This window comes from Sminthopsis crassicaudata, chromosome 3 (assembly GCF_048593235.1).
Source record: "Sminthopsis crassicaudata isolate SCR6 chromosome 3, ASM4859323v1, whole genome shotgun sequence".
In the NCBI taxonomy this organism is placed as follows: Eukaryota; Metazoa; Chordata; class Mammalia; order Dasyuromorphia; family Dasyuridae; genus Sminthopsis; species Sminthopsis crassicaudata.
Window position 1 is genome coordinate 584098572 of NC_133619.1, and position 17126 is coordinate 584115697.

A 17126-nucleotide genomic window follows, 5' to 3' on the forward strand; every position below is an offset into this window, starting at 1 on the left:
TATGTGCTGGATTTCATAGTTCATGTAACCTTATTCCATCATTTTAAAGAAAAAGTGAGGTCTAAGTATGTCAAATGACTTGCTCAAAGTCACATTTGTAGGAAGTATCAGAAGTGAGCTTTGAACTTAGGTCTACTGAATCCAGAACCAGGAATTACATCATATTGCTTGCCATCTTTCCTTTTTCTTCTGGTATTTAATGTTTTTCCTCCCTACAAATTATCTTATGCTAACTTTGCTTATATCCTGCATTTCTCATCTGTGTTTATATTACATTTTCTGTGTATTATATATTCCTATATATTTGTTGCATCTCTACAGCAGTATGCAAAGTTTTTATGAGAAATGGCTGTTTGGTTTTGTCTTTTTATCACTAGTACCTGTTATATCATCTAGGATCTCCCCAAAGTGGGTGTAAATACTCATTGGATGAATTAATGGATAAGTGAATGTGTGCTAAATGGTTAGGTTAATGATGAGAGAGAGGTAAAATATTTATATTTTGAATAACTAGATTATTCATATTTTAATTAACATTTAATCAACTGCAGAAAACTACTTTAGATGGTTAGTTTCTTGGTCCTAAAACAGCTAATTCCACACGATATGCTGAAGATGAATAAGTGGCTAAACTAATAATGGTCATCAGGATTGGATCATTTTTTGAAAACTTCACCTTTAGCTTTTGTAATGTTCTATTATCATTTATTTACGTTTGTACATTTTCCATTCATATATAACTGTTCCTGTTCTTGGAAAACACGTAATCTAGTTTAATACTTTCAGGGTCTTTATGCAAAATTTGCATGATCTAGTAGATGGTTTGCTAATAGAAGGCAATGTACAGATTTGCTCCCCATTTTGGACCCAGCTTCTCCTCAAACCCTAAGAAAATATGTTAATTATTTTTCTCTCCAGTATTCTAGTACTTCTAGGAAAATTCTTTTATCCCATAAATCCAATCTAGTCATTTTAGAAGACCAGATGATAGAATTCTGAATAAGCTCCAGCAAACTGAGTCCAACATATTTGCACATCACAATCCTACATTTGCCCTATAGTATAATTACCTGTTCTTTGTGATATGTTTGATTCTCTTCAGTCTAATCATAGTCCAGAGATGATAGATGGCCAAGCTGGGCTCAATAATGTGAAGTCTACAAATTGTTGGCACTCCACCAATACTCGAAACCATGTCTTAAAATAGGGGTCTGCTACTGTCTCTGCCAGGGTTCCCACTTCTGGATATCATGCAAAATGTTCTCTGAGACATTTTGCTCCTTACTCACAAGAAACTGAACTCTCAATTATCTGGTGTTCTCTCTATTTTGTGGTATTTTCTTTATGGATCTCTCTTATCTTCATTGGATCTCATTTCCCACTAGAATAGGGTAAAATGTAGAAAGTGTCTTAGTGCACATGAGGCTGAACTACCTCATGAAAGGCAAATAACCTGCACCCATATTTTGAAGAAAGAATGAGGGTATAGATAAAACTACTTTGACTACCACATATATGTAGCAGAATGGAAGGGAGATCCCAACCATGCATTTTGTCTAATTCAGGAATTGCAATTAGGAAGAATGAGACTGGAATCAGATTGATTCTGTTGATTTCTTGCATCTTGGGAATGAAATAAGTCTACAGCTTGCAAGGATGGTCTTTCTAGGAAGGAAATAGGAAATTGGAAATGTTATTATGATTAGTAAGTTTATTTTTCCTTAGTTTTATTGAAAAATTATGAAACAATAAATTAATTGTGGGTTTTTTTTGATGTACTGAATGTTTCAGAGCATAAGTAGGCATGAATGTGTTACAGTATACTTTGTAAATCTCATTACTTCATCATTCCCTCAAAACTTACTGCTCTTTTGACCTTGCAAACTACTGTCCAAGAAAACCTTATCTTTCCAGCAATTTAAATTCATAATAATATTACTATCAGCTTCCAAATTTCCCTCACTTTTCCAATTTATTCTGTTGACAAATCTGTTCTACCTACTTCTAAAAACACCTCTCAGTCTTGTCCTAGTTTCCTTCTTTACACAAACCCCCCCCCCCCCCGCAGCTTCAGGACCTTCTCTCTTCTTGCCTACAGTGGTTCTATTGTCTTAAATCTATCCTTTCTACACACAAGCCATAGCTATGTGTGACCAGGTCACTCTTCTCACAAAGTTCCATAGGTATTAAGATCAAATATTCAATCTTTATCTCATTCTTTAAATTTTTTATTTTGCATGAGTTTTATAATGTACATTATAATTCTGAGTACAATAGAACATTTTAAAATATGTATCCTTATATAGATTTATTTATACACACATATATTACACACACACACATACATATATTTACACACACACACGCACACACACACACACACACACACACACACACACACACACACACATATATATATATATATTGAGGATTTACCTTTCTACCTTTATTTTTTCTCACTGCAAAATAGGGATGTGTAAAGTAAAAAAAAAAAAAAAAAAAAGACTGGGAGTTCACTAGATAAAATCTGAGAAACAAAATCATCTGGTGACTTCCCTGTTTAAATCAGTATCAGCAGACTTGGAATTTGTAAACCATTAGCTTCAATGTATTAGCTTCAATACACAGCAAGCCTTCCTACCCTTGTGGCTTTACACCAATTTATTCAATATGTCTTTGTCAAATTTTAAAAGAATGGAAAGTATATGGATTCAAGGATGTTGTTATTCAATCATTTCTGATGCCTGAAGTTTTCATGGCAAAGATTCTGGAGTGATTTGTAATTTCCTTTTCCTGGAAGGGATCCTGGCTGCATTGAGTTTATTTCTTCTTTTTTCCTGACAGAAGCAACTTCTGGAAGCCCAGCCTGAGGTCTTGGGTCCTAAATGCATACACTATGGGGTTGAGGGCTGGGGGGATGATGTTGTGCAACACATTGAAGAGCACAGGGATCAGAGGATACTTTCTCCCTGCCAGGTGGGTGACAAAAATTACAACAATCACTGTATAGAAGAAGAGAATGAGAATGATATGGGAGCTACAGGTGCTCAGGGCCTTGGATGCAGCTTCTGCAGAATTCAACTTCAGTACAGATGAGAAGATCAAGGCATAGGAAAGAATGATCAGGGTTAAGTCTCCTCCCAATATCAGAAAGGCCCCGACCATCTGACAAATGCTGTTGGGCCTCCTGTCATCGCAAGACAGGCTGGTGACTCCCAAGTTGGAGCACAAGCAGTGGTCTATTTCATTTGAGGAGCAGTAGTCTCTCTGTGCAGCTAGCACAGGCACTGGGATAACAATCAGTCCATTTCTGAGTACCATAAATATTGTGACTTTGAAAACAGAAGAGGCTGTGACAATGGTAGGATAGCGGAGGGGATGGCAAATAGCCACATATCTGTCAAAAGCCATGCAGAGGAAGATTCCTGACTCCATGCTTACAAAGCAATGTATGGCATAGATCTGAGCAAAGCACTCAGGGAGGCTGATGGCTTTGGCATCAAACCAGAAGATGGCCAATATCTTGGGCATGATGGTGGTGGCCAGACCCATGTCCACAACAGACAGAACACTTAGGAATTGGTACATGGGATGGTGTAATTTGGGTTCCTTCCAGATGGTGATAAAGATGAGCAGATTGGCGCTGATGGAGGAGAGGTAGAGTACTGCCAGAGGTAGAGAGAGCCAATGCTGCCAACTATGGATTCCAGGGAGACCCAGAAGAATGAATTCTTTGACCTGGAAGTGGGAGCCATTGAAGAGCCTTGTAGCTGGAGTCATCATTCTCTAAGAAGAAAAATTCTCCAGGATCATTATTCTATCACATGCTCTCTACCACTCAGTAGGATGTTTTGGATGCCTATTTGTATGTGATATGTTATTTCAAAATATACACATGATACTGTAACAATATAAGCCTTATGGTACTTAGAAACAGGATTCTGAGATTCAGACTACAAGGATCTAGGATCTATTTATTACCCAGGTTCTGACTTCACCCACACAGCAATTGCTAATTGGAAACAGCATTTCTGAAGGGCTTTATTGAGGGTGAAATTGATTTTTATTTAGTGCTACTGATCAAGAGCATTCTTTCCATATTCTTTGTTTCTGAAGACTACAAGTAACTGATAGCAAAATCTAGTACCTGAAATTTGCCTGGGGACACATCCAATTAAAGATGTATTTTCCATACATATTGACATACAAGGGAAAACCTTCACTGAACATGTGATCCTAAAAGTTCCACTATTCCACTATTAAAAATAAAGATCCTTATCTCAGGTTATTCTCACTCTCTTTTAAGATTTTCTTCTCAACTATTGATGTACTGGGTTTCCTTTTTTAAATAGAAGCTACAAGCCTAGGTCTCTCTTGGGATCTAGCTTTGAATTGCATATAGCCTTGGAGTAAGACTGGTACATTCCTTAGCGATTAAGGCAATAGCTACATCAACTATCTACTTCTGGACAGAAGAATAATAACTATCAAGCCAGGATCGATCTATTTTTCCTCCCTTTCCTTGTGCTATACACACTCACTCATACTCCTATTACTATTATCTAAGTCATCAGCCTGGTTAGAACCTGAAATCATCTCACCTGCTTTTGATTATAATATAAAGGATACCATCCCTCTAATACCAGCTTAGATTTGTAGCCATGTCACCTTTGTTTTCAGTGGACTTTCCCCCTTTCTTTGGTGTCCTGTAGTATTAGATCACAGGGCCCAGAGAGGTATTCCATAATTCAAGATCTCTGTATTTCTAATTACATGACACTTTGCTATAGTGAAAGGTTCCCAAAGTTTTCATTCAAGCTGGCTTGGTTCATGCCATTAAGATAATTTTTGTCTTGGACAAAAATTACTTTTAAAAAACAGAATTAATTGATATTCTCTAACATTTCCAAATTTTTACAAATTATCAACTTTGTATTTTTATTTTTTTATTCCCATCTCCACATGAAATGTATCTGTGTATTTGCTGCACTACTCTTTTCCCAAACCATTGAAGCATTGAATCCTTGATAAATTAATTAGGATCCTGATTTATTATTTTGGCTGTGCATCATAGAGCTAAGTATGTACCATGAATTGGAATACTGGATTTTTAACCAGAAAGACAGTATGTAAATCCTTTCTTACATATTTATTAGTTGAGTCATCTCACCCCAATCACTTCAATTCTCTTAGCCTCAGTTTTCTTATCTATAAAATAGAGGTGATAATGATAGGATATACTTCTCAGGGTGGTAGAAAGGAATAAATGGGATAATATATAAAAATATTACATCATATTTTAATCTAGCTATTATTCTCATTATATTGCCCAAACCTAAAATCATTTAAGATGGTAGAAACTTAATATAATTGTTTGTTAAATTGAATTAAATTTGTGATGACATTTTGTAATGGATGTTAAATATTATACTCAACATATAATAGAAGGTCTTTCTTATGAAGATAGGAGAGATATTCTTGTCAACTGTAAGTTCAATAAGTCAGGCACATTATATGAAAGATAGGAAAAAATGAATGTAATCTAAGACTTGTATGTTTTTGCTGATCTGGAGTTCTAAGCCACATTTTGGAGATGGTATTTTGGATAGTGGGGTATAGATGTCAATAAAAGATGAAAAGTGTCAAATGTATGAATTGTTTTTTATTTCTTTCCAGATTATTTTTCCTTTATATATTCTTTTCCTTGTAGCCCAAAAAGGAGCCTTTCTAATTTAGGTAGATTGCTAAATATAATTGTGGTGCATATATATATATATATAAAAGAATAATATTGTTGTATTAGAAATAATAAAATAGAAAGTTTCAAAGGTTCTATGAACTCATGCATAATGAAGAGAGTAAATCAAATGATGACATTACAGAGAAAAAACAACTTTAGCTGTTTGTTTGTTTTATTTCATCTGGACAGATAAGTCCAAAAGACTAACACTGACACATAATAGAAATCTACTGGCAGATAAGCAATGGACTTCAAGTGCAAATGATTCATATAAATTTGGACTGAACAATTTGGATATTTACTATTCATATTTTATGAGGGTTTTATAATTTTTGATATTGTCCTTTTGGAGTACAGTGGGAAGTAAAATTAATAAGTCCTTGAAAAGGGACAGCTAGGTGGTACAGTGGATAGAGCACCAGCCCTGAAGTCAGGAGGACCTGAGTTCAAATCTACTCTCAGACACTTAACACTTCCTAGTTGTGTGACCATGGGCAAGTCACTTAACCCCAATTGCCTTAGAAAAAAAAAACTCCTTGTAAAAATCAAATTTAAAATGATTCTATAATTCTACAATTGCATGATTTCAAGCATAAATGTATAATAATTCAGACAAATATCTCTGATTTGTCTAGGACTTTTCTTTTTTCATGGGAATCTTTATATCCTAAAAAAGGAAGCAAAATGCGGACTTATACTCATCTAGTTAAAATAATCCCCTTAGTCTTAAGCAATATTTTGTGATCATTTCAGGTGACTGCTAAAACATTGATGACTAGTGTTTGACCTACAGAAAATTATTTTTTTATCTTAATAGTATATTATTTTTCCAAATACACATTGACATAGGTTTTAACATTTATTTTTGTAAGACTTTGTGTACCAAATTTTTCTTCCTCCCTCTCTTACTTTTCCCCTCCCCAAGACAACAATCAAGGTGATATAGGTTAAATATATGCAATACCACAGAGCATTCTTTTACATAGCTGCCAGCTTTCCCTTGCCAAAATCCCTCTCTCTGTAACATTTGGATCCCTCCCTTCTTTGACAATTTTGCACAAAAGGAGTAAGAGTTTCACCACCCCCAGAACCAGCATAGATCTTTGATAATCACAAGAAGAATCTGAAGAGATGAAAAGTGTGGTTACTCACCATGAACATTGACTATGTTATGGGAGGCTATAGTAATCAGTAGTGTAAAAATAAGGTGAAGGAGCTCAATTGAACTAGAGTTAACAGTAACTGCAGACTCACAAAGGAGAAATGAGGTTTTTACAGATAAGGCAAAGCAAAAGGGGTTATGTCAAGCATCTTATTAATAGAGGGAAGAAAGACTAAAAGATGTTACTGCCTCCCTCAGACATATACTGCTCTCCCAGATGTAAAGAGAAAGAATCCCAAGAGGCAGAATGAATCAGGGATAATGATTCTACTGACACTAATTATAAAGTTGATTATTATTATTATTATTATTATTATTATTATTATTATACATTGCTAAAATGTGTGAAATGTGAGTGATGCTGAAATATGTGCCAGTTCACTTTTCGTTGCAAGTCTTGTTTAAATTCAGGATGATAATTGAATACTTATAGGAAGCATATGACAAATTTTCTTAAAAATAAGATTTCCTAGTATAAAGCAGGTACTTCCTATTTTATCAAACCCACATGAAAACATTTTTCAGACCTATCCTGAAATTTATATATTCAATCCTAACCTCTTCCATGACTATAGTTCTTAGTTCCAATTGTTTCTGGGATATATCCAAATAGATGTCCTGCAGATATCCTAGCTGAATACATTCAGATTTGGATTTAGGAAACTCAACTCAAATCTGGGAGACTGCAGATGTTTCTTTAAAATCTGAATACAACTAACTAGCTAAGGATTTCTTAAATTATACTTAAAATCATTTAAATGGAAGAGGTGCAATGAAAAGTTCAAAATGTGAGTGTTATTTACTAATGTGATATTACAGGAAGAAAGAAGTTAAGATAATAAAGATGGGAATCAAGTAAATAAGCATTTATTAAACATCTATTTGGGATCTTGAGTAGTGCTGCAGTAAATAGAGCTATAAGACCAGAGTCAAGGAGATGTGACTTCAAATCTGGGTTTGACACTTCCTTTGTTACCCTGCACAAGTTATTTAACCCTTATGTATCTCAGCTTCCTTAACTACAGAATGGGAATAATAACAATACCTATTTTGTATGCTTTTTGTGAGGACCAAATGAAAGAATACTCATAAATCACTTAATACAGTGCCTGGAACATAGTGAGCACTATGTAAAGCTTATTTCCTCCCTTTTCTGATACTCTGTGCCAGTTACTGTGCTTATCTGTTAGGTTCTTACTAAGTGCTAATGAGATAATGAGATGATGGGTTCTTACTAAGTGCTAAGTCGGTACTTAACAATTCTCTAGTTCTGGCCTTTGGGAAGAGTTTTTACCTCTTTGAACCTCTGGGGAGGAGCTTGCATGTTTAAGAGGGGCAAGTTCATTGGTTGAAGTAGTTTTTCCCAGAAGTCCCTGAGTTATTCCACGCCCATTCTCTGGGAAGATAAAAGAGGGCAGCACTCCAGAGATTGGAAGTCTTGTCTGGGCCAGACCCAGGGTGGCTCTCTGCAGGAAGGAAAGTCACTACTCTGGAGTAGAGCTGACAGCAGCTGTCTGGAGACAACGAATCTCTACAGGAAAAAGAATCTGTCCGAGAGATTTGAGTTGACATAGCAGATCTCCTCCCAGAGAGCAATTGACAGTCTCTGGAGACAACAGAACTTTACATATTGGCGCCCAATGTGGGGCAAGAACTTTTGCTTATCCTGACAAGGACTTATTCTGAGCCCTTCAGAGGAGCTAGCCCGCACCTTTGCTTTTAAGGACTTATTCTGAGGAACTTTGCAATTTAGTGCCCGAACAGGGACTCTTGGACTGACAAGATCCAGATCTCAGTGGAAAAGTCTCTTTGACCCAGAAGCGAGAGTAACAAGGAAACTTTGTTAAACTTTTGTTAAACTTTGTTTAACTTTGTTAAAGAGCTAAAGTAGAATTTCAGTCAAATGGGACAAACACCTTCTGTTCAAGGAAAATGTTTAGAGAGCATTATCAACATTATGAAAAGCAAAAGATTGATTATAATTTTGGAGGAGATTACTGAACTTTTAAAAACTGTACAGGTCATATGTCCTTGTTTTCTCTAGAAGAAGAATTGGATCTAGATGAATTGGAATTAGTAGGAAAGCAATTAGCTGAACACTACAATTCCAAACCAAACTTAATTTCCAAAGATACACTTCATACCTACAATTTAATCCAAATGGCTTTAAAAATTGTTATTCTAAAGGAAGAGAAGAAGGAGCAAAATGGGGAGATGTCAACTAAACTAGGTGAAAAGAATGAATCAGATAACAATGAAGTTAAGTACAATTCTGAGCAACAGGAGCATTTCCCTTCTCCCCCCTCAATTAACCCTTCAGGGGTGGAGCAAGAAGGAGGAGGGGAAGAGGCAGAAATACAAACAGAATCACCTGTGAAGCAGCCTAAGCTTATAATAAGATTAGAAAAAGCATTAGTTAAAGCTAAGAGAGAAGGACAGGATATAAGTGATTTTATACATGCATATCCTGTAATTGAAAATATTGACTCTGTAGGTCAAAAAAGGAGAAGATATGCACCTTTAGATTTGAATAAAATTAAAGATTTGAAAAAAGATTGTACCCTTTATGGGGCTACATCAGCTTATGTTAAAATGTTACTAGATGGTTTGTCTTATGAAGTCCTAACCCTGAATGATTGGAAATCCATAGCAAGGAGTTGTCTAGAACCTGGACAAAATGTGTTATGGCTTGCAGAGTTTCATGAATTATGTAAAATCCAAGTCAGATGCAATTTGGAAATAGGAGTTAACACACAATTCACTTTTGAGCAATTAGCTGGTGAAGGTCACTATGGAGAGAATTCAGAACAGGTAAATCATACCATGATAGTGTATGAGGAAATTGCTAAGGCTGCAATAAAAGCTTGGAGTTCCCTCCCTGGACAGAAAGATAGGGGAGAGACTTTCACTAAAATAGAGCAAGGTCCCAATGAACCTTTTGCGGATTTTGTGGGACGTTTGGAAACTGCTGTCAAAAGAACTATTGGAGAAAATGCAGCTACAGAAATAATGACCAGACATCTGGCTAAGGAAAATGCCAATGAGATTTGCAAAAAATTATATGGGGATTAGACAAAGATGCTCCTTTAGAAGAGATTATAAGATGCTGTGCTACAGTGGAAACAAATACTTTTCACACCCAGACTATGATGAACATGGAAAGATGGGGTCCCTCCTGACAAGGGACTTCTAGAGGAACTCGGTGATGTTTTCAATGTGGAAAAATTGGACATCTAAGAGCTCAATGTAGAAATGGAGATACAGTGAGAAGATAGGGTGAGAGAAGACCTAAAACTCCATGTCCACAATGTCACAAGGGTCTCCACTGGGCCTCTGAATGTAGACTCACCCAGGGAAATGAGAGGCAGGGCCCAGCTTCAGCCCTCCAAATGGGGCATGATGGCAGCCAAGATTACATCCAGAGAAATTTAAGATATGATCAATCAGACAAAAGGCAATCAGATGGAAGAAAGGGATTGAAATTAGGAAAAATAGAGTTGTGTGCAGTAGAGACTACTGAGATACTCCCTGGAGAAGTGAAATCTGTTCTTGTTAAGCCTATGGATTTTTTGCCTTCAGGCATAGTAGGCTTGACCATTTCACCTTCTGAAAGTGCTTACAAAACAGTGTCCATCCATACATTGATGTGGGAAACTGGAGAACGTGTAGCTAATATCCCAGTCACTAACACAGGTAGACAAGGTGTTATTCATCAACCAGGAGAAGTAGTATCATCAGGCTTATTGTTACATACCCCTAATAAGCAACCTGGTGATAGTCGCCCAGATTCTGACTTTAATGAACAAAATCCAGGAATATATTGGACAGCAGCTGTGACAGCTGACCGACCTATGCTTACTATTTATATAAATGGAATACCATTTGAAGGATTGGTAGACACGGGTGCAGATCGTACAGTTATTAGAGGTGCCAATTGGCCCAGTCACTGGCCAAAGATTAAGGCAGACACCTACATGTCTGGGGTAGGAGGATCAATAGCAGCAGAAGTTAGTGCTAGGCCTTTTAGATGGATATTTGAAGGTGAAACAGGAGTTTTTACTCCTTTTGTGGTTGAAAAATTCCCCATCAATCTGTGGGGAAGAGACATTTTACAGCAGATAGGATTACAAATAAGCACTTTGGCTTTTTAGGCAGGGCTGCTGTTCAAGGCCTACCTGCACTTTCACTGGTTCCTATTCAGTGGAAGACTGATTCACTAGTGTGGGTAGAATAGTGGCCCTTAAGAAGTGATAAATTCAGGCCTTATTAAACATAGTGAACGAACAACTTGACCAAGGACACTTGCGGCCTTCTCTAAGTCCTTGGAATTCCCCAGTATTTGTGGTGAAAAAATCTGGGAAATCTGGGAAATGGAGGATGTTAACTGATCTAAAAAGAGTAAATGAACAGATGGAAACTATGGGAACTCTTCAGCCTGGACTTCCATCTCCTACTCAGTTGCCAAGAGAATGGCCTCTTTGGGTTATAGACATTAAGGATTGTTTCTATTCTATCCCTCTAGATAAGGAGGATATGAAAATATTTGCTTTTTCAGTGCCTAGTGTTAATTTGGCTGAGCCTTATAAAAGATATGAATGGACAGTTTTGCTATCGGGAATGAAAAACAGCCCTACTATGTGCCAAATGTATGTTGCTGCTGCTCTTGCTCCAGTAAGAAAAGCATTTCCCAAAGTAATATTGTTACATTATATGGATGATATTTTGGGATGTGCACCTGAGGAACAAATGTTAGAATCATGTCTACAAAAGACCATGTGAACAATAAAATACAAAAAATTGCATATATCTACAGAAAAAATTCAAAGACATGCTCCTTTTCAATATTTAGGATGTGAAGTATATCCTGACACAAGAGCTTTCTTTAAGAACAGAGAAGTTGAACACCTTAAATGATTTCCAAAATTAATAGAAGATATCTAATGGATGTGTTAGGCTTAACTACCAATCAACTGCAACCTCTATATGACATTTTAAGGGGAAACAGTGCTTTAAATTCACCATGCCAGCTTACAAAAGAAGCACAAAAAGCTCTGAGAGAAGTTGAACTGGCTTTATCCAATGTGGTTGAAAGAGTCACTCAAAAACTCTTGGAAATATCAGTTTTTGCTACAAAAGAGGCAGCCACAGCAGTCCTTCATTAAGGAGACAGTGTGATTGAGTGTGTGAACCTCCCAGCACAACCAGAACAAAGCCTTACTCCTTACCCAGTGCTTGTGGCTAGAATTTTATTAAAGGCTATTAAGAGAGCAATACAATTATCTGGGATAAGTCCTGAAAAAATATACACATTCTATACTAACACGCAAATTAATGTATGCTGTGAGACCATCCCAGAATGGCAAATTTTATTGGCCACAGCTCCAAATATTGCACATGGGTCTCCATTAAAGATAACCCAGCTACTACATAGTTGGCGATGGATTTTTGAAGAAAAGGTTTCTAAGGTTCCTCTTAAAGGACTAACAATCTTTACAGATGCCTCCAAAGAAAATATTTGTGCTGTATACTCTCATGATTTAACCATAAAGAGAGTAGTCAGGACTCCTTTTCAGTCCACTCAACAGAATGAATTATTTGCTATCATGCTAGCTCTTACTTATTACTCAGGAGACATAAATGTAATTACTGATTCAGCCTATTCAGTAGGTGTAGTACAAAGAATTGCCACAGCCCAAATAAAATTTGTAGCCACCAATATATATCAGCTCTTTAAGGAAATTCAAGAGCAAGTGAGAAAGCATCCAGGCAATATTTATATCTTGCATATATGTTAAGTTCTTAATAAGTGCTAATGAGATAATGAGATATTGGGTTTTTACTAAGTGCTAAGTCGGTACTTGACAATTTTCTAGTTCTGGCCTTTCCTGGTAGTTTGACTTGTGAATTCCTGGGGAAGAGCTTGCATGCTTTGGAGGAGCAAGTTCATTGGTTGAAGTGGTTCTTCCCAGAATCCCTTGCATTATCCCACGCCCATTCTCTCCCAATGGAGTCCTCACATAGTGGACTTCCAGGTCCTATTTTTTGATGGAAATTCAAAGGCAGATAGCCTTCTAACCATGTTAGCCAGTACTCCTTTATTTCAGGAAGCACAAGAATCTCATTCTAAATATCATCAGGCTGCTCGAGCTTTTCGTTTACAATTTGGAATCACAAGAGAGGAATCTAGGAGCATAGTAAAATCTGTACAGCTTGCCTTCCTTTCCATGCTCCTACACTCCCTCCAGGGAAGAATCCTCGTGATTTGAGACCCAGTGAAATCTGGCACATGGATGTGACCCACTATAAATCTTTTGGTCATCTGTCTTTCATCCACGTGGCAGTAGATATTTTTTCAGGATTCACTTTTGCAGTGCCAACAGCAAAAGAGACAGCCTGAGTGGTCACTGAATTCCTTATCCAAGCATTTGCAATTATGGGTGTGCCACAAGAAATAAAAACAGACAATGGACCTACATATAGTTCTAAACATTTTGCGCACTTTTGTGCACAGTATAAGATTTTACATACCACGTGCATACCCTTTAATCCTTAAGGTCAGGCAATGGTAGAGAGAAGAAACAGAGAAATTAAGACACTCCTCCAAAAACAAAAGAAAGGGGGAGCCATAGGTAACCCTAGAGAACTCTTAAATTTAGTTCTCTATACCATTAATTTTCTAATTTTTGACAAAGATGCACTGGCTCCAGCAGACAGGTTTTATAACCCACAGAAGGGCAGTGCCCAGTGTGAGCAGCTCCACTGTCCTTAGATAATCTCTAGGTGATGTGGAGAGACCCAGAAAGTGGTGAATGGAAGAGACAAGATAGATTAACTGCTTGGGGGAGAGGGTTAGCTTGTATTTCGGAGAAGGAATCAGATGAGTTGTATTAGCCTTGTCCATCGTAGAGAGAGACAGAAAAAGAGAAAGACCTCAAAACAAAGGAGAAAATCTAAGAAACATCTGACACTGAAAGAGCATGCCTAATAAGAAGACTGTTAAAGAACTTTAAAACCAGCAGGAATCATTGGATTTCCTAACACAAGATGAGACTAATGGACAATGGACTTATGGACATTTATAAATTTTCAATGTATGATTATTTGATCATGTTATTTGTTACATACTTCTAGCATGTATTATGTTACTATGTTACTATGTGTTTATGTAATCTATGTAATTATGTGTAATGCCTCCCATATTGATGGATTTATGTTTCAAGGTCATGACCATTCTATGTTCTAAATCAAAAGAAAGGGGGAGATGTTAGGTTCTTACTAAGTGCTAATGAGATAATGAGATGATGGGTTCTTACTAAGTGCTAAGTCGGTACTTAACAATTCTCTAGTTCTGGCCTTTGGGAAGAGTTTTACCTCTTTGAACCTCTGGGGAGGAGCTTGCATGTTTAAGAGGGGCAAGTTCATTGGTTGAAGTAGTTTTTCCCAGAAGTCCCTGAGTTATTCCACGCCCATTCTCTGGGAAGATAAAAGAGGGCAGCACTCCAGAGATTGGAAGTCTTGTCTGGGCCAGACCCAGGGTGGCTCTCTGCAGGAAGGAAAGTCACTACTCTGGAGTAGAGCTGACGGCAGCTGTCTGGAGACAATGAATCTCTACAGGAAGAAGAATCTGTCCGAGAGATTTGAGTTGACACAGCAGATCTCCTCCCAGAGAGCAATTGACAGTCTCTGGAGACAACAGAACTTTATACTTCTCTCTATGGAAATAAGGTAAAAACAATCCCTGCTTTCAAGAAACTCACAGTTTAATGGAAACAGCATAGGAGCAAGTATGTACATGTAAAATATGTACATTACAAATGAAAATAATCTCAGAATGAAGACATTAGTATTATGGAATGTAGGAAAAGATTTTTTTCACCTGAGGCTGGGATTAAGTGACTTGTCCAGGGTCACACAGCTAGGAAGTGTTAAGTGTCTGAGACCAGATTTAAACTAGGGTCATCCTGAATTCAGGGCTGGTGCTCTATCTACTGTGCCACCTAGCTGCTCACAGGAAAAAAAAAATTTTTTTTGTAAAAGTTGAGATTTCAGTTGGGACTTAAGAAAGCCAAGGAGGAAAATAATGAGAGAATATTCCAGAATCTTTCTACAATAATGCAAAAATAATAAAAGAAAATGAAATGATAGAACACAAGGGGAAAATAGAAATAGGAAAAATCCACTCATCACCAACCTTTGTGGAAAACACATCAGAATATTATTGCCAAATTTTGAAACTCCCAAATCAAAAATAAATTTTTTTCAAATTGCTTCTGCTGCTATAAAGCATGGGGCTTTATCCCAAGTAGACAGAACAGAGGAGAGGCCTTCACGAAAATAACACAAGGGTCAAATGAATTCTTTGTTGATTTTGTGGGACATCTGCAGACAGCTATCACATGAACTATTGGTAAAAATGTAGCAACAGAAATTATGATAAGGCAATTTGCTGAAGAAAATGCTAATGAGGTTTATAGAAGAATTATACTAGGTCTACACAAAGATGCTCCTTTAGAGGAGATCATAAGATGGTGTGCCACAGTGGACACAAATACCTCTTATACCCAGGCTATGATGCAGACTTCCCAAGATCTGAATATGGGAAGGCAGGGTTCCTTTTGGCAAGGGACTTCTAGCTGTGCTGTTGTCTGTGCTGAGTCACTTCTGGTATTGGGTGGGTGTACCAGATCCTGTTATATTCTGGTGTTTTTTGGAGTACACTCTACCTTTGACTTTAACTTCTCTGCTGATCTACTGCTTTGCAACCAAAACAGAGCATCCAGCCTGTGGTAGAGTCCTCTCTGCAAATTTTCAACCCATAGAGACCTCCCCCCCAGTCTGCTCAGTGTGCTAACCTCTGGTTCTGCCTCCCCCTCCCTGTCTGCACTGACCTGTTCCTGCTGATCAGGACAAACATTTTCTGGCAATTTTCCAGATTATCTTTGGCTTTTGGTAAGTTGTTGTACTCCCAATATTCGTGAATTTCACCAGTCAAGCACTATTTCTGAGACTGAATTTGGTAATTATTAGTGAGGGTAGAAGGGAAGCTTAGAATGACGTGTGTGTCTTTTCTGCCATCTTGGCTTATATCCCAAAGAAATCTTAAAGAAGGGAAAGGGACCTGCATGGGCAAAAATGTTAATGGCAGCCCTCTTTGTAGTGGCTAGAAACTGGAAACTAAGTGGTTGCCCATCAATTGGAAAATGGCTGAATAAATTGTGGTATATGAATATTATGGAATATTATTGTTCTGTTAGAAATGACCAACAGGATGATTTCAGAAAGGCCTGGAGAGACTTATATGAACTGATGCTGAATGAAAAGAGCAGGACCAAGAGATCATTATATACTTCAACAACAATACCATATGATGATCAATTCTAATGGATGTAACTCTCTTCACATAAGATGAACCAAATCCATTCAATTTGTTCAATAATGAATAGAACCAGCTACATGCAGCAAAAGAATTCTGGGAAATGAGTGTGAACTACTACATAGCATTTCTAATCCCTCTGTTTTTTATATGCTTGCATTTTTTATTTTTTTTCCACAGGTTAATCATACATTATTTCAAAGTCCAATTCTTCTTATTCAACAAAATAACTGTATGGATATGTATACATATATTATATTTAATATCTACTTTAACATATTTAACATGAATTGGTCTACCTGCCATCTGGGGGAGGGGGTGGGGGGAAGAAGGGGAAAAATTAGAACAAAAGATTTTGCAATTGTCAATGCTGAAAAATTGCCCATACATATATCTTGTACATTGTTGGTGGAGCCGTGACCTGATCCAAACATTCTAGAGAGCAATATGGAGCTATGCCAAAAGGGTTATCAAACTTTGCGTATTCTTTGATCCAGCAGTGTCTCTACTGGACTTGTATTGCAAACAGATCATAAAAAAGGGAAAAGGACTCACATTTGCAAAAATGTTTGTAGCAACCTTTTTTTGTAGTGACAAAGAATTGGAAACTGAAGGGATGCCCTATCAATTGGAGAATGGTTGAATAAATTATGGTATATGAATGTTATGGAATATATTATAGTATAAGAAATGATCAGCAGGATGATTTCAGAGAGGCCTGGAGAGACTTATGCTAAGTAAAGTTAGTAGAACTCTAGAACATTGTACACAGCACAAAAAGCAACATTATTCAATGATTAGTTCTAATGGACCTGGCTCTTTTCAACAGCAAGGTGATTCAGGCCATTCCC

General features: G+C 37.1%; 1 protein-coding gene across 1 annotated transcript; it reads right to left on the minus strand.

Annotated features, from left to right (window-relative positions):
• Positions 1-2820: 2820 nt before the first annotated feature.
• LOC141559937 (olfactory receptor 56B1-like) lies at positions 2821-3780 on the minus strand. The gene has a single exon (XM_074297593.1). The coding sequence runs from the start codon at positions 3778-3780 to the stop codon at positions 2821-2823; it is 960 nt and encodes a 319-aa protein (XP_074153694.1).
• Between the last annotated feature and the right edge of the window lie 13346 nt (positions 3781-17126).

Excerpts from the sequence above, each read along its gene's own strand:
- LOC141559937 (XM_074297593.1), bottom strand. The coding sequence starts at position 3,780 with ATGACTCCAGCTACAAGGCTCTTCAATGGCTCCCACTTCCAGGTCAAA.